The sequence below is a fragment of the Miniopterus natalensis genome, chromosome 2 (genome assembly GCF_054644295.1).
Source record: "Miniopterus natalensis isolate mMinNat1 chromosome 2, mMinNat1.hap1, whole genome shotgun sequence".
In the NCBI taxonomy this organism is placed as follows: Eukaryota; Metazoa; Chordata; class Mammalia; order Chiroptera; family Miniopteridae; genus Miniopterus; species Miniopterus natalensis.
Genome location: NC_142082.1, coordinates 35433220 through 35458540, shown reverse-complemented (window position 1 = coordinate 35458540; position 25321 = coordinate 35433220). Strand labels below are relative to the sequence as shown.

The following is a 25321-nucleotide window of genomic DNA, read 5'->3' as shown; positions in this document are numbered from 1 at the left end:
TTTATCCTTTTTGTTTAAAAAGTTCTTTTTTCGCTAAAGAACTTGAAAGATCTATTTCTCTAGCTTTATCACAGCATTTCTTTTAGATATAAGTTGGATTTACACAGTTTTAATAGATAATACTATAATTTTCACTTTCCACCTGGCCCTTAAGTTGAATATTTTCCCATATCTTGCAATTAGATTCTTTTCCTTTTTATTGCATTGACTGAATAATAAAAGAAATTCTTCTATACTGTTCTACAAATTTTTCCTACGGAACTAGATATATTGCTTTGAACCCATTTAGAGCTTTTGAGTGTTCTGCTAAAAGTAAATTATACTTAGGTATCTAGATAATGATGTTGTTAAGTTAGCAATTGCAATTCATTAATTAAACTTCCTTTCCTACATACATTTATAGTTTCAGCTATAAAGGTTTTCTTCTTCACTACAGTGTATCAGATATTGGCATAATGCTATTACTTATGAAATACCACATTTTGTTAAAATTCTTTGAAGTTTTGACATCTTAAGGCATTTATAGACATTTAAATTTGATGAAGTAATGACACATGTTTGAGAAGTAATTCTTAGTTATTTTTAGTGATTTCTAACGTGATTTTTATTTCTGTGTGTAGGATTGTGGATAATATGCCTGTAACATGGTGTTATGAAGTTGAAGACAATCAGAAGTTCTGTAATCCTGGATTTCCTATTGGCTGTTACATTACAGATAAAGGCCATGTGAAAGATGCCTGTGTTATTAATGTAAGTTCGTGATAAACTCTCATGCTTCTTTTTTAAGTACGGCTTTTTCGTAGAAGGATTCAGTCTTTACCCAGACAAGAATTGTTATACTCATCAAATGAGAGCAGTTCAGATGCTCTGAAGTACAACTACTTAGATCTTAAACCTAAGTCAAATGAACAGTGTATACAAATTTAACTCTAGAACAAAAATAATTCAGATTTAGTTCAGTATTTACTGAGAGGGTCTGTTATATGCTAAGCACTATACTAAGGGCTAGGACTTTGTATGTTCTGACTCTTAAAAGTTAGATTCATAAATCATATATAAAAAAATATATAGATAATATAGTGCCAAAAAGACCTCATTGTAAATCCATGAACTTTGTATTGCAAATTTAAGTCCATAAAATATTGTATTGTAAAAGTTTGGTTTTATATCTTTTTTTAAAAAGTATCTGTCTTTGAGGTCATGCTTTTATATTTAAAAACAATAATAAAGTGAAGATGTTAATATAGAAAATATTAAAATTATTAGGGATATATATTAAATGAAATTTTGTATAATCAGGTCACCCTGATTTAATCTCTTAATGAATATGACTTTGTAGAAGTTAGCATGGGCTTGATCATGAAATTAGTTATGTCAATTAACACTTTTGTGAGAGTTGAGCAGAGACACTTGAATAATTTAGGTTATTGGTTTAGACCAAAGTTACAAACTTACGTGGAGGAAAAGTGTTAAAATGTATAAGATTTAGCATGCTCATAATGTAATATTTTAACATTTATTTTGTTATATTGTGGTAAAGAGCTAGAAAATATTAAATATATTCTTTTTAACAAGCACTTAATAACTTTTATGTAAGAATTAAAACATTAAAGAAGCGTAATTTGTACCTCCGCCAATTAGTTTTGGCTTATAAAGAGTTTAAGCTTAAAACTGAAATATTTTAATGGGGAAGGATTAAAATCCTGTCCAAGCTTAAATTTTCCTACTTGTTGTGACTCATTTTGAAGTTTTTTATGATTTGACTCTTGTATAGCCAGTTTTCTACCTTTAAGTTCTGTTCCACAGCCAGAATTCCATGAAAGAGACACATTTTACATCTTTAACCATGTTGATATCAAAATACTCTACCATGTTGTTGAAACTGGGTCCATGGGAGCAAGATTAGTGGCTGCTAAACTTGAACCAAAAAGGTAACTATACAAACATAAAAAGTAAATAAATGTAAGTGAAATTTAGACCCAAAGAATAAATATTTGGGGCCTAATTAATTTTTTCCTTAATCAGTATTCTAGTATATAATCTGACATTTCAGGATTGATTTTACTAAAACTCCCTTTGGCATGATTTGTTACTGAGTTCCGGGTTTTTTCCTTTCATGGTCTCTTGGTCAAGTCAGGGTGCCTTTTTGTTTTGCTTTTCAGTCAGGAAATTTTGACAACCTTTTCCGTGTCAGTTTGGAATGGAGAATGTGAGGTGGTTGGACAGAGTTCCCTTTACAATGGAAAAGTGTTGCTTCAAATATTTGCAACTTGACCTCTCATCAGAAGCCCAAATGAGCTGATAAGTGGTGTCATTTTGAAAGTCTCCATGCAATGTTAGTACCAGTATGTGACAAGTCATTAAAAGGGCATCTCTTTAGCTTGTCAACATTTTTAGTGTGAAAGTATCTATCAGTTATTTGTGAGGTCCTTTTTGATTATTTCATTTTTTCTGTGTCCACCCCCCTGGCTCCGCCCATTAGAATTAGTCATTTTCACTGGCAGTAAAGAAATGCACACCATAATAAGGTGGCAGTTAACTCACTGTGTTTGCTTTTTTAAGATTACTTACTGCTTTTCTTTCCTTTTTTTGTTTTGTTTTTTTGTTTGTTAATCCTCTTCTGAGGATATTTTTTCCATCGCTTTTTCAGAGAGAGTGGGAGAGAAGGGAGGGGGGGCAGAGAGAGAGAGAGAGAGAGAAAGAGAGAAAGAAGCATTGATATGAGAGAGACACATCAATTGGTTGCCTCCCTCACTTGCCCCACCAGGGGCGGGGAGGGAACCTGCAACTCAGGTATGTGTCCTTGACTGAGATTTGAACTTGCAACCCTTCAGTTCACTGGCTGATGCTCTAACCACTGAGCAACACCAGCCAGGGCACTTAATGCTTTTCAAGTATGGTGTTTTCAAGTTTGTTTCTAATTTTGAGTAATAATTTGTACACATTCTTATAACTGTGCCCATTATTTATGTGATGTAAATGTTTATACTATTAAATGTGACATAAATAATTTCACATTTGATTATCAGCAGCATTGTGAAATATGTACAAAATCTCTAACTTTACCCCATTTTTTAAAACTGTACTTTATCAGCATCTTGCCAAAATGTTTCTTCCCACAGTTTCAAACATACCCATACAGATAATCCAGACTGCTCTGGAGGCCCCATGGATATAAATAACAAGGCTTCTGGGGAGATCAAAATTGCCTATACTTACTCTATTAGCTTCGAGGTGAGTTTGTTTTTATCTTTAATATAATTCGGGAATTGATTTTAAATTCATACTCCTTAAACTAATTAAAAATGTTAATGATTGAGCTTGTCAAATAGATAAGCTTTTAATGAGCTGATTTTTGGAATAGTTTATATCAATGCACCAGGCAACATAATTATACTCAAAACTAAGTCTTCATTTAAATGAGAAGTATAGCAACTTGGAGAATTGAATCTGATTAATTGTTACGCAATAGAGATACATATAAGGCAAAAGATAGAAAGTAGGCATAGAAGATCCATGTGAAATTGTCAAAGATATATGCTACAAGCATTTGGGAAAACAACACCATTTTAAAAATCTGGGTTTGCGTATAAACTTAAATGGAACATTTCCTGATGGTAGATGATTTATATAGGTTCTTAGGGAATTCGAGGGAGGGTTTTAATTAATGGAGAAGTTTTTTAGGAGGAAAGTAAAAGTTTATTTTATGAGGATCTTAGGCCATATTCCACCTCTATTTTTAATAAACTATTTTGGCAATCCAATATAGTTGTGACATTTACTATCCCCATATAGTGTGTAATTTTGTAAGCCTAGTGCAGTAAACAATATATATTTCTACATATTAAGAGTTCCATGTGGGTGACACCTACCAGATGTTCAGTGTACCTAGGTTATGACTCTGGTCTAGTTAGGTGTCTCAAAGGCATAAGTAGATGGCATTAAAGCGGGTAAGTTATTCCACTCAATTTTCTGAAAAAATTAAATATAGCCCTAAATTTTGACATCTAAAATAAACCCTTGCTATTTAAAATTTAAAGCAAGATTTTGGAAAAGTACAAGTAACTAGGTACCTTTAGGAACTCTTATTATTTTTTATTTACTGTTTACTCTCATCCTGATTTTCCTGAGACTTGAGTAAATTGAAACTCCCTGAATCTCATGATTAACCCAGGTTATGATAATGGGAAATTGCATTTATTGACTGAATGGAAGGTAAAGCTGAGAATGGAAATTTTTGGATTCTTAATATACTTTGTCAGCAAATGCTTATTTAAAGAGTTTTGTTTTTATTACCTGTAGGAAGATAAAAATATCAGGTGGGCATCTAGATGGGACTATATTCTGGAATCTATGCCTCATACCCACATTCAGTGGTTCAGGTAAGACGACAGCTTAATCTGCTTTCTGCTCTGTAGTTATTCTTTACTCTTTGTCCCTTTGAACATCTGTCGTATTCACTCTGATTCTCCTCAGTTACTCAAAAGTCTGACCTTTTGGATCTGAGATGGATTTAATTCTGGGTTTAAGTTACCGATTATGAGTCAGGCCAGGTCACTAGGTATTTCAGAGTCCATTTCTTTATCTAGAAATGTCTGCCTCTCTGGACTGTTCTGAGGATTAAAGGAGATAATGAAACAGAGCATTTGAGCACCTTACCTGGAAGGAAGAATGCTCAGTAAACAAGCAGCTGCTGTTGTTATGACTATTTATTATTATTCCCTCTTAAAAGCGTGACTCAAAACTTCCATCTAGAAAGCTGTTCCTGGTTCATCACTCTCTTTTTCCTACTTCGCCAGCTACCCTTTGACACTCGTTAATTTACTGAGTAAATTTGTGCTTCAGTAAATTTCTTGAGAGACAGATCAGTCCTTTGTTGATTCTTGCAGCTTGTGTTGCACAGATTTGGGCACAGTAGTTATTTAATAATGTTGAACATGAACGAAAATAACTCTAGTTCTCAGCAGAACACAAAACTATATTGTAATTGTATAAAGTTATATATCCTCTAGAAGGATACATAGCAGAACACAGCTCGTTGAATTTGTTAAGTTTTAGGTAAAATTTGTATTTACCTAAAATAAAATAAAATTTTTACCTAAAATTCAACAAATTAAAACAAGAAAAATCTTGTTTTAATATTACTAGTAAATAATTAAAAAAGAGTTTCACTGTTCCAAATATTAAGCTACAGATTAACCCTGACGTGCGTATTTCTACAGCATTATGAATTCCCTGGTCATTGTCCTCTTCTTGTCTGGAATGGTCGCTATGATTATGCTGCGGACACTGCATAAAGATATTGCCAGATACAACCAAATGGATTCTACGGTGAGTGAAATATTTGAACCGTTCTTTGGTCTTCCATGCATTGTCTTTGTACTTTCTTTTCTGTTTATATTCAGTATTATTTTGTATTAGTTTCAGGTGTACAGGATAGTGATTCAACAGTCATGTACTTTGCAAAATGGTTCCCCTAATATGGAGAGGGTTTCAATAATAGCTTTTGACAGAATGTGCTTTTAAAACATTCTTCTCAAAAGTTATCCTGAATTCACATTTTCAAATAAGAAATGATCGTAAAGAATTGGTATTCTCTGGAAAGTCAGTCACCACAGCATTCGGAACTGAACTGTTCGCAGCCTCATCTGTCAGTAGGTGGTGCAGAATGGGTGTAGGTGCACAGCTCTAGCTCTGTCTTCTTTTTCATTTATGTACTGTCAGCTCTGTCAGAGTCTCCATTCCCAGAATACACCCAGTGTGTGAAACAGCAAAGTGGAATGGAATCACTCCCAAGCAAGTTTTACTTTTGTAAAAAATTAATTAAAAATTAATTTTAACCAAATATTTATTATTTCAACCTTTTGATATATTCAGAGTAATATAATGTCCCAACCTCATTTATTCTCAGACATTTTAAGTTGCATAATGTTATAAATTTTATAGCTTTTCATTCGTAGCAGCTCTTTAACAAAATTTCCACAAGAACCACAGAGACTTATCATAAATACAAAAAAACTCAAATTTTTATTATTTTCTCTTCCCCACTCTGTTACACTACCCCCCCACCCCAAAAAAGTGAGCTGAGGCCAGAGTAGGAAGCAACACAAGCATAGGAGGTTGAAGTTCTCCTTTTTGTCGATGCTTGTATCAAGTCTTGAACCATTTAGAACACTAAATCTTAGGTCACTAGTGAGGGAGCTGAACCTCAGTCTCCTCCTACATTAATCCTAGCCTCTCGAAGGGGAGCAAAATGATTCTAGCTTTGTAAGTGCCTTCTGATTCTTGACAGATTCAAGTAGAAATTCTATGAAGGGAAGTTTCCCAAATTTAGCTGCAGGATTACCACAATTTAAGATCAACAAAATATCGTCTGTAAGCAGAAATTCACAAAAATTTACAATAAACAACAGATTTAGACACACACCCCCCCCAAGATTTCAGATATTAGAACTGTTAGTTACAGAGTATAAAATATGTGAAAAAGAAATAGTAGCTAGGAGTTTTCCAGAGCAGATGAAAGATAAAAATCCATAGATAAAGGAAACAATGTATCCCAAGCAGAATAAATAAAAAAAAGAAATCCACACCTACATCAACAAAAATCAGCCACAGGAAAAAAAGACTGAGCGTGTGCAAAGGATAAACAAATTAGCAATAGAAGTTCAAAGAATAATATCTTTAAATTTGTGAGAGAAATTAACTACTTACATAGAATCATGTATCCAGAGAAGTTACTTTTCAAAAATAAAGATGATGTACTTTTTTTCAGATTAATAAAACAGTTGACCACAAACAGACCTCCAATGAAGGAATTTCTATAGAAATACTTTAGCAGAAAATAAAAAACAATCCTAAAGAGAGATTTAGAAGGATTGGTGAACCAAAAAAATTCCAAGAAAACATTTTCTGTATATAATAATAATGAGTCTAGAATGGGAGATTATCAAAAGTATATTTTAGAAAACAGATTGGATACATAGTATTGGATAAAATGAATGGCTATCTGGGAAAACAATAAGGTAGAGAACAACTCTATTTCTTATACTGAAAGAATTAATGATTTAGATGAAAATGTGAAACTATGAAATAGTAGAACACGTGAAGTTAGCTAAAATCTTGGATAAGGATAGAATTTTATAAGTGTGACAGAGCCAGAAGCCATAAAATAAATGATTGCTACATTTAAAAATCTGAATAGTAAAATACCATTAAGTAAAAAGATAAATGTTAAATGGGAAAAAAATTTTTTTTTTAAATATATCTTTATTGGTTTCAGAGAGGAAGGGAAAGGGAGAGGGAGAGAGATAGAAACATCAATGATGAGAGAGTCATTGATCGGCTGCCTCCTACATGCCCCGAGTGGGGATTGAGCCCACAACCCGGGCATGTGCCCTGACCAGGAATCGAACCCCGATCGCCTGGATCCTAGGTCGACGCTCAACCGCTGAGCCATGCCCGGACAGGCTGGGAAAATATTTTAACACCTGCTACAAACACAAATTGTTTAATTCCTCAATAAATCCTAAAATCGTTAAGAAAACAAATCCAGTAAGAAACTGGGCAAGGGACATGAAGAGTCCATTAAAAAGAAATACAAATGGTTCTGAAACAAATAAAAAGATACAACATAGTTATTCATTATAAGAGAAATGCAAATTAAAAGTGCAGTGTAAGATTGTTCCCCTGGTACAGTGGCAGAAATTAAAGTATTTGATACGAGAATGTGTTGAGGGATTGAAGACATGAGCGCTTTGATGCAGTTTGTGAGAATGTAAATTGGTATAACTTATGGAAGGCAGTTTGGCAATATTAGTTTAGTATATAGTTTGACCCAACAATTTCATTCCTAGAAACTAATCTGGATGCAAAGGATTTTACTGTTGTTATTATTTTTTTTATCTTAAAAAGAGGATGTGCTGTTCATAATAGAAGATTTCAATTACGGAATACACACACGGTTGAATGCTCTGTTGCCTCATTCATCAAAAAGAATGAGGCAACTCTGTGTACAAATGTGGAAGCATCTCCATGATGTTATTAGACTAAAAAGATAAGATATGAAATATATCTTATGGTATTCATGCATTTGCTTATTTATTGGTAGAATATTTCCGCCAGGATAATGAGAAACCAGTCACATTTATTTGCTCCAAGAAAGGGGACCTGTCTTGTTAGTGGAAACTTAGTTTTCACTTACATCCTTTGAATGTTTTAGTATACTTGTTCAGTAAAAAAGTAATCAGAAATGGTTCCTTGTCTATCTAATGCATTGCCTCACCTAAAAGAAGGGGTGCATATAATTTCCCCCCCATACTTTTAACACAGACATTCAACAAGATTAGTATACCCATCACCCTGGTCCAACATTTACCAACTCATGTTCAGTTTTGTTTTATCTGTAGAATCCCACCTACTTCCCCCACCTCAATTATTTTGAAGCCAATCTCAAATATAATTTTACTTAATACACTTAGAGCCCTGGTACTTAAATTTTTTTTTAATTAATCCTCACCCGAGGATATTTTGTCCATTGATTTTTAGAGGGAGTGGAAGGGGGGGGAGAGGAGGGAGAGAGAGAGAGAAATATCGATGTGAGAGAGAGATCAATTGGTTGTCTCTCATATACACCCCAGCAGGGGCCAGGGATCCATCCTGCAACCCAGGTACCTGCCCTTGACCCTCCTGTGCATGGATCGACACTCTAACCACTGAGCAACACTAGCTAAGGCAGAGCCTTTGTACTTTTAATACGACGTCAATTTATACATTCCTCATAAGTGATGAGGTAGAGTCTAATTCTCAGTGTATGTTTAGGTGTTTTTGTTCCAGCAAAGTAGGTGTGAGATCTAACTTATTTGGAGATTAATGAATGTAGGTTGAAAAGGGTAGAGTGTGATTGAAAATTAAGACATTCAGCCCAGCTGAGCGTGGCTCAGCGGTTGAGCATTGACCTATGATCCAGGCGATCAGGGTTCAATTCCTGGTCAGGGCACATGCCCGAATTGTGGGCTGCAGCCAATCAATGACCCTCTCATCATTGATGTTTCTCTCTCTCTCCCCCCCTCTCCTTTCCTCTCTGTGAAATCAATAAAAATATATTTAAAAAAAAAAAAAAAGACATTCAGTTGGATCATAAAGCTTAGACTAGAACTAGGTAGCTATCACATGATCTTTGCATTTCTTTTTTAAATTTCTCTATAACTTTAGTATTTATAGACCTTAACACACAGCATTCCTTTACAAACAGTTTAGGAAACTGTAAAGCTCTATGAGTCAAGCTTTATACTTCAAAACTGAAATACTAACATTTGTAAGTTTTTTTTTAATGTTTCTATATCAATGTATTCAACAGTGAATAAACTGCCTAGTTTTCTTGGTGATAGCACATGACAAACAATTTCATTCCCTTTTTAGGAGGATGCCCAGGAAGAGTTTGGCTGGAAACTAGTTCATGGCGATATATTCCGTCCTCCAAGAAAGGGGATGCTGCTGTCAGTCTTTCTAGGATCAGGAGCGCAGATTTTAATTATGACATTTGTGACTCTGTGTAAGTGCTAAGTGCAAATCAAGTAAAAAATACTTTTTTCTAAATAATTGATTGAGAACCAGGTTTTCTGAGTGAGGTAGCTAGGCTAGCTTGTCTCTAAGAGTCCTTTTGGCATTCAGATCTGTTTTGGGTGTACGTGACTTGGCATAGGATTAGCTGTGCCCAAAAGCTGACTCTGCACATCTCTTCAGCTGCACAGAGACCAACCTTTGTCATAGCAGCACTGGAGCTGGAGATGACTAGGTCCTGAAACACCATCTGGGTCTGAGTCTCAGTGGCCTGGGAGCAGGGTCAACGCAGGTTCACTGTCCCACCCCACTGGAAGCAGTATAATTAGATTTCAAGACATTCTTGGCTTCAGTGAGAGAGGCAATAAGAGTGAGTAGGGCAGAAATGTTTTTGAATCCTTTCTCATTTTAGAAGGATTTTAGAAAGCAAAACTGCTTTCTTTCTCTAGCAGTGTTCAGGAAAGATCTTCCTACAGGGATGGGGTGGGTAGGGTTTCCTCCTGCACCACCTGAAAATCTTCAGGAATTTTACTTAAATTGTTGTCAATTAGAACAATTCTTTTTTTTTTTTTTAAATAGACTTCATTTAGAGGTATTTACCAGTTACAGGAGTGGTTCTGATACTACTCTCTGGGGATACATTATTTCCATGGTCTTCCAGTTTTCCTAATTTTAAGAGAAAAAAATGTTTATGAATATAATTTTCTAAATTTGCATTTATTTTTCTTATGTTTCCTTCTTGATGCTTGCTAATGGTAACAAATTACTATTACTGGAACAATTCAGAAACCATTGACCTTTTAATTTTTTAGTGAACATGTGTTCTTATGTTTGATGCATATTAAATATTTAATACTAAAATCATTTTCTGTAAGTAAAATTCCAAATTTTTATAATTTATTCATTCCCTATTTTATTATTTGATTAGATTCTGTCTTGTCTCTTATATTTGCATGTTACAAGGGTTTTTTTTTACCCCAGAGTACCTTTTAAAAGGAACAAAAGTGAGAATATTTGAATATTTTTATTGATGTTAATTTTAAAAGCTTTATTTGAATCTTAAAAGAATTGAAAGTACTCATGAGCATTCAATCACCCTCCTCTGATAACAGGAAAGGTGGGGTCTTACATACCCTGACAAGAAACTTCCAAAGTGGAGCTTGCCTTATATGTGATCTATTAATGCAGTACCTTAAATGTTACTAAGATTCAGTGTGGCTACATGGTAAGATAGTATACTTTGATGAAGTTGTGTTGAGTTTATTATTTCTAAAAGGATCTTTTTTTAAAAAAAAATTATTGATTGATTTTAGATTGAGAAAGAGAGAGACATCAATTTGTTGTTCCGCTTATTTATACATTCTTTGGTTGATTCTTGTATGTACCCTGATGGGATTGAACCTGCAACCTTGGCATATCTGATGATGCTCTAACTAACTGAGCCACCCAGCCAGGGCCAAAAAATGGGGCCTTATATCACTTCACAGCGAAGGAAACGTTAATACAATTTGTAATTTTATATTACTTTTCTTTTAGTTTTTGCTTGCCTGGGATTTTTGTCACCTGCTAACAGAGGAGCACTGATGACTTGCGCTGTGGTCCTATGGGTGCTGTTGGGCACTCCTGCAGGCTATGTTGCTGCCAGATTCTATAAGTGTAAGTAAAAGCCACCCTGACTGGGTGTCAGATCAAGAATCTAATCTGCTATATCATTGTGTCTGAGTCTTGATGTCTGATTGTTGATGCGCTTTAAACAATATGTATTACAGGTATGTAACCTTATTTAAAAGAAGCTTGTGAAGTGGATGACTATCCCTAGATTTATGTTCAAAAATGCTTATACAGTGATAAGCAAACTTAGGTGCTTATCCACCATCCCATCTTTTTTCTTCTTTTAATTTTGCTTTAGCAAGTTCACCTGAACAACTTAGATTTGCTACATTCATGGAAATGTAGACTAATGAAAGTCTACAAATGGGTATCACTGATTTATTCACTAAAACAAGTAATATTTGCCAGGGTCAGTGACTGCCAGAGTTTGCCTGATTTAGGAATCTGAAATCCATTGAGATGGTCCGGTAGGTAATCTGTGAATTAAAGTGCCAGGGAGATGGGACAGAACTAGGATTGATATGAACAAGGCTTGAGCTAAAATAGTAAGGTTTATATAGGAGGCCTTAACATGTGATTGGCTATGCTCAGCCCCGAGTAGAAAGATTAGTTAGACTTTGCCAGGTATAATTTTCTCCTGAGTATGTGAAGTCCTATATGTATGTGTATTTAAGTGTGTTTAATTTCTGTGAATTTTGCCAAGTTTTTTTTCTTTCATTCTTTACTAAAGGACATAGAATTAGGGTGGTCATATGTATTTTAATACGTGTGAGATATAGTTTGACCCCTGCCTGCACATAAGCTGCCCCTTTCTTACTGTTTCAGCTATGCTGACTTTCTTTCAGGCCTTCAACCAGGTAGTGGTCCTTTACACCTGCCTAAGAACCTTTCCCCACATGCTGTTCCTCTGCATGAGGTTCCATTCCATACTCCCTTATCCCAGACAAATCCCTCTTTAACTCCTCTTCATTCTTAAGACCTCCCAGTTACAGATGAGATCGGGCGCGTTCAGGGTGGTATGGCCCTAGACAAGACCTCCCAGTTACAGATTAAGTTGCATATTAATCAGGTAGAACATTCTGAGAGGTGCTATTACATGGCCCCAGTCACAAAATACTTCATTATATAGAATCATTTCTAATGTTTCAAAAAATATTCTTTGAATTTTTATTGGAATTGTATTAAACCCAAAATTAATAATTTCACAATAGTCTCTCTATCAATGGTGCTCTTACTTCAGATCATATATATAATTGTCATATTCTTTTAGGGCAAGTGATATTTGCTTATTAACTATGTTAACACTTTTTTAAACAATCAGACTTGTTCTTAGATCTCAGCCAGTTTCTCCAACTTTTAAACTGGGAGCAGAGGAGTACTGTCATTTGTTACTCTGTACTTGAGTTTTTAAATTTAAGTGGGGGAAAAAATGGAGAGGGAAGGAGCAGAGGAAGTAAAATGTAAGCAAATTTGTTCTGTCAAGTGGTCATAACCCTTCTACTCTTCTTAATCACCTGATCTGGCACATTGATCTTCCATCCTCCACCCTTATCCTACCAGAAACTACAATGCTAGAGGAATCCTTAAGGTTCTGGCTTGCTATGGAAATTTAACTGTGTTGCATGTCAGGTTTTAGGGTTCTTGTTTTTATAACAAATTCTGAGACCTCAAAATAAACAAGAATCTCCAGTGTGCCCTTTCTCTACCCAGTCCCACTACTGAAACTGGCCTAGAAGTTAGGATTTGTTTTGTTTTGAAGTTGAAAAAAGAATAGAAAGGAAAAACTAGTATGGATGACTGGTACTAGACTTATTTTATGCTGAAGCAAAAATTGTTAGAGCAGGACTTACCCAGGGCAGTCCTGTGATATCCATCTCTGATTAGGTTCACTTGGTTAAGGAATAGAATTTCATTTGCTAGTGTCATTTTCTATGAATAGGCACAAAGGACTATTTGACAGTTTGTTTAAAACCAGACTTGGAGTATTGCTTTGAAGAAAAGTCTTTATGTGATGCCATTTTTGTTTTCTTCTACAGCCTTTGGAGGTGAGAAGTGGAAAACAAACGTTTTATTGACATCATTTCTTTGTCCTGGGTAAGTGAATTTTTCCATAATAACTTTCTTAACATAGTCATTGTAGTTCACAAATTTTTAATCCCTTAAGTCTTTAATCTTTCCTATCTCTAAACTATGTACTCAAGAAAATGAATTGAATTTTTTAAAAGGGGTAAAATGAATATTTAATAAACATTTGCAGAATGACTACTACATGTTTTATCTGGAAAAAGCACCTCTAGGTATAGAAATTTTTATGTTCCTTTTTATTTATTTATTTTTTTTTTATTATTATTATTTTTAATATATCTTTATTGATTTCAGAGAGAGGAAAGGAGAGGGAGAGAGAGAGATAGAAACATCAATGATGAGAGAGTCATTGATCAAGCCCACAACCTGGGCATGTGCCCTGACCGGGAATCAAACCCTGATTGCCTGGATCCTAGGTCAACGCTCAACCGCTGAGCCACGCCCGGCCGGGCTTATGTTCCGTTTTAAAAAGTCTGTCTGTCTTAGTCTGTAGAAGTTAGTCTGGTATGTTGTTGTGTATGCTGTGTTTTAAAGCTTTGGACATGATCATAGAAAGAAGTCCTCAGCTGAGATAAGTCAGTCAGGAATACATTTTCAGATATTTATCGAAAGCACTGCTGCTTTTTAGTTTATTCAATTAAGTAGAGTAACATATACCAAAAAAAATTTTTTTTTTTTAAATATATCTTTATTGATTTCAGAGAGAGGAAAGGAGAGGGGGAGAGAGAGACAGAAACATCAATGATGAGAGAGTCATTGATCGAGCCCGCAACCCAGGCATGTGCCCTGACCAGGAATTGAACCCCGATCGCCTGGATCCTAGGTCGATGCACAACCGCTAAGCCACACCCGGTCAGGCATATACCAAAAATTTTTGAAAAATTTTAGAAACCACCACATAAAAAAGACAAAACAACAGTGTCTCCTTGGAGGATAGCTTCTGATATCAAGTGTCTGATGTACATGTAACCCTAGAAATAGAACCCACTTTCTTCCCAACTCCTCAAATCCTGCCCATCTGGTGGGCAAGAACTAGCCTCTGAACAGGCAGCAGGAATAAAGCGTGCCAAAGGTTAAGACTAGAAGCCAGAACTGTTTCATTTGCTAGCCAGAAATGAAAGAGTTACATACAATAACCAGAGAGAGAAAGTGTGTGCGCAATTTGGCAATTTCTATTGAAATTTTAAATTCAGATACTCCATGACTCAGTAATTCTACTTTCTTTGTATATAACACAGAAATTATAATATTACATATGATTGCTACTATTTCATTTTGCTTCTAACTCAAGTTTTACCTAAAAGCCTATTTTGTCTTTCAGGATTGTGTTTGCTGACTTCTTTATAATGAATCTGATTCTTTGGGGAGAAGGATCTTCAGCAGCTATTCCTTTTGGAACACTGGTTGCCATTTTGGCCCTTTGGTTCTGCATATCTGTGCCTCTAACGTTTATTGGTGCATACTTTGGTTTTAAAAAAAATGTAAGTTTATGGATGTTAACTTAATCAAATGAATTTCAACTGTGGAAACTAGCATATGCCACCTTAAAAGACATGTGTAAAAGATATAAACTTGTCCTGTGGGATCTGGATTTCACAGAAAATTGATGACTTTGAGGTTTGATTGCAGTCATTATTTAAAAAAAAAAAAAAGTCGTACATACTTAAGAGTGGTAGAGAGATTACAGATATAAACTTAAAATTCAAAGTTTTAAAGTAAATAGAAACTAATACAGATTAATAGGAAATGAAAAGCTAATTTAAACTAATTAAAACTTTGAATTTTTGACATTAAAATAAATTATTTTACTACTTTTGATTTTAATCTATGTGCGTTTCTTCCTTAGCAATAAGTGTTTCTAATCTGCATTACTTAACTAAGTAAACCGAGTGTATGGATTAGAAAGTGAAGTTGTGAGGCGACTTGGAACACTTTGGAAGAAACTATTATTGCTCCTTAGTCTCTACTGCACCTACTACAAGATTTTCAATTCTTTGGCATTTTGTTTAATTTATGATTTAAAATCTATGTAGCATAAATAGTAAACTGTCACAGTTTGAATTTTATAAAATTACATAGATTAAATAAGTACTTAAAATTCTAAAAATACAAAAATTGAAGAAATATGTATAATGGTTCTATGCACATATACACACATATCTACATGTAAAATAATCTAGTCATGGAAGTATAAACTCAATGAGACTGACAAGGTTTAAATTTTTATGTATCACAAAAACTTTAGAAGTATGTTTTGAGCTTTTTTGCAAGAAAATGAATTTCCACATACATGCCCTTCCCCCCCCCATGTAACTATGTTTAGGTACTTTAGTTTCTAGTTATTTTTATTCTATCATGTAGTATGGTATGAAAGAGAGAACAATTGAGAACATCATCCATACCTTATGGTCATATAGCCATTGATTGTATTCTTCATCCTCTTAAATCTTTGTAAAATTGAGCAATTTTAGCAAAGATGACATTGCCCAGCTCCAAATAAAAATACATTGACTATAATTTCAGAACCAGCTGATTTCTTACAGTGAGTATATATTTAAAAGGAAAAACCTAACTCTCTTTTTTTATTAACTATTATTTTCCAAATACTATGTTATCTCCTGTACATTTCATACTTTCTGTGAAGCCATTAGTCAGTGGCTGGCTGCCGGAAACTGGTGGCTCGTTCCGGTAGACAGACTGCACGTTGTATCTGATAATGTCTGGCTTGCTGCTTATAAATATAGATTTCTGTTTGATAACTTAAATGGACTGTATTGCCGTTAGTGTCAGCATGGAAGCCGAGAAAAATCAGACAATCTAGTACAGAGAATAATTTTTAAAATAGATAAGTAATTATGAATTCTTTTTTTCATTCTTTCTTTACTGAAGGCCATTGAACACCCAGTTCGAACCAATCAGATTCCACGTCAGATTCCTGAGCAGTCCTTCTACACAAAGCCATTGCCTGGTATTATCATGGGAGGGATTTTGCCCTTTGGGTGCATCTTTATACAGCTTTTCTTCATTCTGAATAGTATTTGGTAAGCTAAGGACTAAGTCCTCTTATTCCCATTACCGTTATATGTAGTACTAGCTTTCTGGGTTTGTTTATGTGGATTACTATTTATATCTTAAAAATATAGACCATTCCTCAATAATCAGAAATCTTTAGAGCTCAAAGGATATTTTATTTTTTTCATGTGGGAAAAAAATAATAGTGATAACGGCTTTTTAAAAAATATATGTTTTTATTGATTTTAGAGAGGAAGGGAGAGGGATAGAGAGATAGAAACACTGATGAGAAAGAAACACCAATCGGCTGCCCCCTGCACGCCCTTCCTGGGGATCGAGCCCGCAGCCCAGCATGTGCCCTGACCGGGAATTGAACCACTGACCTAGTAGTTCATGTGTCGACCACTGAGCCATACTAGCCGGATGAAACAGCTATTATTAATTGAGGCTTATTAATTCTTACTCTAACTTAATTCTCAGATCTTTATGAGGTGGTTATTATCCACATTTTACAGAGATGAAAATGAAGCTTTGGAAGCAAAGTAATTTCTGTCACATGGTTACCACGTGACAAAAAAATTAATCCAAGTCTCCAAACCTATGTTCTTAACAAGTAATCTGTACTGCTTCAGAGGAGATGCTCTGAGCTCCTGATAGAGAGGTTTCAAGCAAGCACTGGAAGAAGGGTTGAGCTAGCTAACCTTTTAATGTCCTTTCTTACCCCAAGAGTCTTTCATTCTCTGATTTCTTGTTTGTATGGAAAAACTCATAGTGGTTTTATGTAGAAAAAGAAAAAGAAAAAAAAAGAGAAAAAGGAAAAACAAAACACATATTCCATAGTTTAAGCTATGTGATTCGTTGTAAATCCTTTTGCATGTAAAAATGTAAATTTATAAATAAATCCTCTTAATTTACAGTAAGTACAACTATTCCACTTTTGACTTTTTTAAAAAAACAGGTAACACTCATAGTGTAACTTTGAGCCACTCTCTTAGGTGTGTATGTTGCAGTATATTATGATAGTTATATGATCATATTGACCTATGTTACAGAAAGTATCAAGGTTTAAGGTAGCATAAAATGAGAACTAAATTTGAGCTTTTTAGTAATTAGAACATCTTTCCTTCTGATCGTTACACATTTTCGAAATTCTACTGATTTTATCATATGTGTTAAGACACTATGTATTCTAAATGTGACCATTTCTTAGTTTGGCTTTGCCTTTCCATTAATTTTTTTATCAAATTTGTCAGACTCACCAGTAGAAAAGTAGACTAAGCATATTTGAATAAATAAGAGTTTCAGGTTCTACCTGAGCAGGAAGGCACAGTCCTTGACATTGCCATATCCTTCTTCCCCTGCCCCATCCTCACCCCCTCACTGTCTAAACCTATGAGAATTTGTCTTCTTTGATTAGTTGGGAGAAGGCCCTGGCAGGGTAACTCAGTTGGTTAGAGCATAGTCCCGATATGCCAAGGTTTGCAGGTTCAACCCCCCATCAGAGCACATACAAGAATACATAAATAAGTGAACAACTAATCGATGCTTCTCTCTCTCTAAAATCAAAAATTGTTTTAAAAAAAGGTAACCCTGGCTAGTGTGGCTCAGTTGGTTGAGTGTTGTCCTATGCACCAAAAGGTCGGTGGTTCGGTTCCCAGTAAGGGCACATGCCCAGGTTGCAGTTACACCTCCAGTCGGGGTGCATGTGGGAGGCAGCTGATTGATGTTATGCTCTCACATCGATGCTTCTCTCTCTCTCTCCCCTTCCCCTTTCCTCTCTCTGTAAAATCAATAAAAACCTATTTTTAAAAAATATTTTACCAAATTAAAAAAAGGTATGTCTTAATTAGTTGGGAGAAAGAGCAAACATTTTCAGTTCAAGAAAATGAAAACATTGTGTCATTTACTGTGTCAGAGAGAAAATATAGTTTCATTTTGACATGTTTGATCATAGGTCTCACCAGATGTATTACATGTTTGGCTTCCTGTTTCTGGTGTTCATCATTTTGGTTATTACATGTTCTGAAGCAACTATACTTCTTTGCTATTTCCACTTATGTGCCGAGGTATGTATTAGCAATATTCACCTATATTAATTTGTACACAGTATTTATAATTTTGGCATAAGACTGAAACTACTTGAAGTAATTTTGTAGATACATGTTATTAAGATAGAAATTAACCTGTATTTCGAAGTTAAATGTATCTCTTTTTAGGATTAAATTAAGATTGTGTCCCAGTTCAGTAATAGTGTTTACTTTGAGCTTAACTTTAAAATGTTAATTTCCTAAGAGTAGCAGGTCATGCTAAATTCCTATTTTTCAGCTTTTAAATGTCTGACTCAATTAGTATTCTTTTTGTAACATACTTCTAGACTGAAATTTTAGAGGAGAAAAACTGATTTTAAGTGAAAAAATGTATCAAAATATTAGAATGTAATGAGTGATATTGGTGGCAACATGGCAAAATGATGGTATCCTTATGTAATAGGTTAGAGTTGATGTCTAAAGATTTAGGTTGTGTTAAATCATTCTTTTATAGTTATTTTCTATACAGGAGATAAAATCTAACTTTGTTAAACTTGAGATGCTTTTATAAAAAATAGAGGTTAACAATAGTCATGGGGATGTAAAGTACAGCATAGGGAATATAGTCAATAATATTCTAATAACTGTGTATGGTGTCAGATGGGTATGAGATTTATTCGAATGATCATTTAGTAAGTTATGTAAAGTGAACATTTCATCGGCACTTATACATTTACACTGTTGTGTAACCACCACCTCCATCTAGTTTCAAAATATTTTCATCACCCCCCTAAACAAAATTCCATTAACCGTTAGGCAGTTAATTCCCATTCCCCTCTGCCCCTTAGACCCTGCAACCACCAGTCTGCCTCTGTATCTACAGATTTACCTATTCTGGATATTTCACATAAGACGTGTAATCTTTTGGGTTTGACTTCTTTCACTTAGCAGACTGTTTTCAAGGTTCAGCACATTGTAACATGTATTAGTACTTCATTTCTTTTTATAGCTGAATAATATTTCATTGTATAGATATACCCCAATTTGTACATCTGTTGATGGACATTAGGTTTGTTTCCACCTTCTGGCTATTGTGAATAGTACTGCTATGAAATTTCATGTACAAATATTTGAGTACCTATTTCCAATTTTGAGAGTATATATGTAGAGGTAAAATTGCTGAGTCATGTGGTAATTCTTTAACTTTTTGAGGAACCACCAAACTGTTTTCCACAGTGGCTGCACCATTTTACATTCCTACCAACAGCACACAAGGGTTCCAATTTCTCCACATCCTTGCCAAACACTGTTATTTTTTGTTTTGTTTGTTTTTTTTTAATAATAGCTGTCGAAGTATATGTGAAGTAGTATCTCATTGTGGTTTTTCATTTCCCTGGTGACTGATGATATTCAGCATCTTTTCTTATGTTTGTTGACCATCTCTGTGTCTTATTTGCAGAAATGTCTGTTCCTTTTGTCTGCCCGTTTATAAATTGGGTTGTTTTATAAGTTGGGTTGTTTATCTTTTTGTTGATTTGTAAGAGTTCTTTATATATTCTAAATACTAGACTTTTATCAGATACATGGTTTGCAGATATTTCTCCCATTCTATACAGTTGTCTTTTCACTTTCTTGGTAATATCCTTTACATGAAAGTTTTTAATTTTGATGAAATCTGATTTTATCTATTTTTTCTTTTGTTGCTATATCCAAGAATTTGTTGCTAAATCTAAGGTCATGAAGAGTTACCTTTATGTTTTCTTCTAAGTGTATAATTTTAGCTCATATATTTAGGTTATTGACCCATTTTTAGTTAAATTTTATATATGGTGTTAGGGGTCTGACTTCATTCTTTTGCCTGTGAATAACCTGTTTTCCCAGCACTCTTTGTGGAAGAGACTATTCTTTCCTCATTGAATGATCTTGGCAAGCTTGTTGAAAATCCATTGACCATAGACGTTTGGGTTTATTTCTGAATTCTCAGTTTTATTCCAGTGGTGTATATGCTATCCTTGTGCCAGTACCACACTGTTTTGGTTACGATAGCTTTGTAGTAACTTTTCAAATCAGGAAGATAAGTCCTCCAACTTTGTTATTCTTTTTGAAGATTATTTTGGCTATTCAGGGCCCCTTGCAATTTCATGTGAATTTGAGGATTGGCTTTTCCATTTCTGCAAAAAGAAAGGTTATTGGAATTTTGATAGGGATTACATTGAATCTGTAGATCACATTGGCAAGAATGGCCATCTTAATAATATTAAGTCTCCCAGTCCATAAACATGGGGTGTCTTTCCATTTATTTAAATCTTCCTTAATTTCTTTTAGCGATGTTTTGTAGGTTTTAGTGTACAAGTCTTTCACCTCCTTAGTTAAATTTATTCCTACGTATTTTATTCTTTTGGATGCTGTTGTAAATGTTTTTTATAAATTTTTATTTTTTGGATTGTTCATTGCTGGTGTATAAAAACACATCTGATTTTCATGTTAATTTTATATCCTGTAACACTGCTGAATTTGTTTATTAGCTATGGTAGTTTTTGTGTGTGGATTCTTTTGGATTTTTAAATCTTGATATACTGTTAAAATATATTTGTTTTTCACGTATTCAAAAGGGTAGGAAAGATAGTGAAGTACTTCTTTTACAAGATCTGCTAAGCTATAAGCCGCTTTACGTAAAAGAACTGTTTTAGCCCTGGCTGAGTTGCTCAGTTGGTTGGAACATCATCCTGCACAGCAAAAGGTTTCAGGTTCGATTTCTGGTCAGGACACATACCTAGATTGCAGGGCAACTGATCAGTGTTTCTCACGTCGATGTTTCCTTCACTCTCTCTCTGTCTCTCTCCCTTCCTCTCTTCAGAAAATCAATAAACATATCCTTGTGTGAGTACTGATTAAATAAATAAATAAATAAATAAATAAATAAATAAATAAATAATTGTAAAAACTTACCTTGTTTAAATTATGTTAATAATAACTAAAAATGGATTTCAAACAGGCCTTAATAAACTAAGCTTCTTCCTAATATAGTTGACTAGACTATAATATGAGTAATATTAATTTTGAAGTATGTAAATGTAAGTAAGCTTTGTAAGTAAGTAAACATCTAAGTAAAAAGTGTATTGCTTTTCTTTGGGAAGCATACATTTTAAAATATAGTTTAATGTTTCATTATTCATAAACTGTTTAAGATTTTTCCATATGTTTTTAGCTGATATTGAAGTAACCCCACCAAAGATAAGGAATGCTTCTTAGCCCTGTTAGTGAGGTGGGAAAATGATTGGAACCAATAGCAAAAGTTAGGTTTTGGGAGCTATTTCACTTAGCCGTGTTTGATTTGTAACTTTATTCTTCCACATGTTATCTATTAATTGGCAAGTAATTCTTGTTTGTTAATTTTTTCTTTTCTACCTAGGATTATCATTGGCAGTGGCGTTCGTTCCTGACTAGTGGCTTTACTGCAGTTTATTTCTTAATATATGCAATACACTACTTCTTTTCAAAACTGCAAATCACGGGAACGGCAAGTACAATTCTGTACTTTGGTTATACCATGATAATGGTTTTGATCTTCTTTCTTTTTACAGGTAAGAATTTAAATGATTATTTTTAACTAATACATTTTTAGACCAATTACTCAAATTATTTATAAATATTTCCTTATAAAACCCATGAAGGCTTCTACTCCGCACTCCCTTCTTTAGTCCTCAGTGCAGCTAAGCATGGCCTGGTCTTCCCCCTGTGGGGAATGTCAGTAAGCCATGGGGAGAAAGCAGAACCGACGGGAAGAAGACCCAACAGGGTCATTGTTGTGCTAAAAGTACAGGACCCTGGACCAGTACCTCTCAAGGTTTTCCCATTAACCTCTTAATGATACAATCTTTATTTTCAAAAATAGGGTAAAAATCTCTAGCTACCTAAGTTTAGGAGTAAAATAGAAATTGGGGAAGTGAAGTCAAGATGAGATTGAGAATAAATGATAAGAAGAAAAGATAATCATAGGACATTCCTTATTCTTGAAGTTTTAAACTACAAGTTTATATCTCCACTTTAAAATTCAAGTACCTAATGGGATATGGTGTATATTATATTGGTATTTATATATGTATTTTTTCTCTGTCCATCTGGATAAAAGTTATCTCAGAGCCCCATGGGTACTTGATAAACATGTATGGAATGACTGAACAAGAAAATTGAGGGGATCTTTCTTTGTCACAAAAAATGTACATCTAAAATTTTATCTAAGGTTGTGTTGCATGCTATATAAGGTAATATAGGAGCCCAAAAGAAAAAAACTTTTTAAAAATTAGAAATGGTCTATTTTTTACTCATCTGTTAACATTTAAGAGAACTAAGTAGGTTTTTGAAGTGCCCCTGTTGCTATATCTGTATATGACAAGCTTCAGGCATTTACATCAATTCTGTATTCCAGGTCATTGGTCAGACATAATGGGGTTGGTGTTTGCTAAAGTGGAGTATGCCCATAGTTAGTTCAGGACTCCAAACCCTTATCTAAGTCAGTCTGTTTTATAAAACAAAATAATATTCAGTCACTTAAGGAAAGATACCACTTTTGGTATGGACATTATATCTATTCCATATTAAGAAAAAAAATAAAATACTAAAAGTATTTGTTAAGAACAAAATAAACTTTTTATAGGGTTGTCAGTATGGTGATGAAATGTTTTTTTCTCATCTTAACATACCTTCTTTTGTTATCTTGAAGCTCTTGCTCAGCATAAGGTTGTTTAAATATATTTGTTTTCATCATTGCTTTTCTGAAATTAACCCCAACCTCTTCCTAAGTTAAGCTTAGTAATGACCCTTTGTTTACCCTCCCAAACAGTGACTGTTCATGGTAGGTTCTCGGTGCATGCGTGATGTAAGAATGAGTATAGTAACATGTATAACTTCCCACGGTAATGTCCCACTTGACTTAGAAAATCTCCTTTAACATTTTTTTTTATATTACATTTAAAACAATGGTGAAAACCATTGGGACTTTAAATATAAAACTTACACAAGGAGTATGTATGTCCCTTTCTGTATTCTTTTTGCACTCCTGCCTTTTGACTGTTTCTCAGGGGTAACCCTGGAAAAAATGGTATGCCTCAGGTTTTTAAAGTGTTAGGCAGTTTTATAGTTTAGTATATATACCCTTTTGTAAAACAGAGTCTCTATGGTTAGTAAATCTAAGCATGGTATAGTTTAAAGGAGTACTACACTTGAAGTCAAAAAAAGGGAATTTGAGTTCTGGTCCTACTTACCAGCCACAGGGCCATTAGACAATGCCTCAGAGCCTCATTTTTGTCACCCATCTAGCGTTCAAATTTTTTGGAATCTAGATTGATGAAGATACCTCTAAATCAAGGCATATATTTTTTCATCAGTCATCTCATTTACTCTGCATGACAGTCTATGGAGGCAGTTAGGGCATATAAAATTATCTCTGTTTAATAAGTTAAAGAAGTGGGCTTGTAAATTTCAGTGGACTAGTCCAAAGATGTTATACGCAGCTCGTGACAGAGCTGCTCCATCCTCTGGAACCACGCCACCTCTCATTTTCAGTGGGGATGCATCTTTGTTATTATCTAATTATATCAACTTTTAACACTGTAAAAACTTCTTGAGTTACTTTATTATAGTTCTTTGAAAACCAATAATTCCCAATAACTAAGAAAATATCCCCATTTAATTATTCTATGAATCTGATCTCTATTTAAGTTATTCATATCATACCTTGAATTCATTTTGATAGCATCTTTCCATTTTATGATAAGAAAATATTCTTACATAGGAAAGGAAAGTTGTCATGCTTTTCATCTTTTAATTTTGGTCTTTTGCACATAATCAGAAAAATGTATTATAGAAAGCTTAGGTAACCTTATAGTATAAAAAGTTCCTTCTGTCAATTTCTATAAGAAATTTGATTTGAGGTGGTTGTATATTTTTCGAAACAGCTCATGGATCTATGATATATTCCTGGAAGGTAGTAGTTTAAGTCTGTATTTGTGTGTAAATTATGAAGCTTCCTTTGAAAAAGGATTTATTTTTGTTTTTTTCTTTTATAGGAACAATTGGCTTCTTTGCATGCTTTTGGTTTGTTACCAAAATTTACAGTGTGGTGAAAGTTGACTGAAGAAGTCCAGTGTGTCCAGTTAAAACAGAAATAAATTAAATTCTTCATCAACAAAGATCTGTTTTGTGACTACCTTGAGTTTTATCAGACTTATTGGCCTAGTAATCCTTCAGAAACAACATAATTCTAAATACACCTCTCCCTGTACACTTGTTCCCACAAAATGTGTTTTCAACACTAAAACATTTGTATTGTGATTTGATTAAGTATATATTCAGTTGTTCTCAATGAAGAGCAAATTTAAATATTATGTGCATTTGTAAATACAATAGCTATAAAATTTTCAATACTTCTAATGGCAGTAATAGAGGAGGCTGTATTAACATGGATGAAATGCCATACAGTTCATTGTAAATAGGATTTTCTAGGCTCGGTAGGTGGAAAGAATTATTTTTCTTTGAAGGAAATAATTTTTTATCATGGTAATTTTGAAGGATGATTCGTATGATGTGTTATTTGGGGATGTGGCTTTTAAACAAAATCCTGTACTGGCTGTGATTGTTCATACCTTCTTTCTGTGCTGACTTCATTATTCCCATGGTATTGGCCTTTCCAACTATGTGCCTCTGAGTCTTTCAATTTATAAATTTGTTATCTTAATAAATATTGTAAAAACGTCTTCATTGCATTATTACCTGCTGTATGTTCCAAAGGGAATCTATAAATAATGGCGTTTTTAAATGAGTTATATGATTTTATCAGATTTTACTGATTTTTGTTAGTGTAACACTTTCTGAGTTTTGATCTAAATGAAATTCCAGTGTTCTGGGCTTTGTGACAAATCTAAAATGTTTGCCATTGGGCAGTAATGGAAATTTTAGTCATGCATATCTAGCCAGGTAAATGATGTAAGTCTAATAGTTGATACAGGCCTTACTACATTGTCATTAAG

The 25321-nt window shown here is 34.1% G+C and overlaps 1 protein-coding gene across 1 annotated transcript in view; it reads left to right on the top strand.

Moving 5' to 3' along the window:
• TM9SF2 (transmembrane 9 superfamily member 2) overlaps positions 1-25048 on the top strand; it is a 49271-nt gene extending 24223 nt beyond the window's left edge. The window contains exons 5-17 of the mRNA XM_016203837.2: positions 621-750; positions 1807-1931; positions 3123-3234; positions 4303-4382; positions 5223-5331; positions 9418-9550; positions 11095-11214; positions 13206-13263; positions 14576-14735; positions 16144-16295; positions 18221-18332; positions 21706-21877; positions 24362-25048. Of these exons, the coding sequence (XP_016059323.1) occupies positions 621-750; positions 1807-1931; positions 3123-3234; positions 4303-4382; positions 5223-5331; positions 9418-9550; positions 11095-11214; positions 13206-13263; positions 14576-14735; positions 16144-16295; positions 18221-18332; positions 21706-21877; positions 24362-24429 (1531 nt within the window). The 3' untranslated portion in view covers positions 24430-25048. The remainder of the gene's footprint in view (positions 1-620; positions 751-1806; positions 1932-3122; positions 3235-4302; positions 4383-5222; positions 5332-9417; positions 9551-11094; positions 11215-13205; positions 13264-14575; positions 14736-16143; positions 16296-18220; positions 18333-21705; positions 21878-24361) is intronic.
• Positions 25049-25321: the final 273 nt, after the last annotated feature.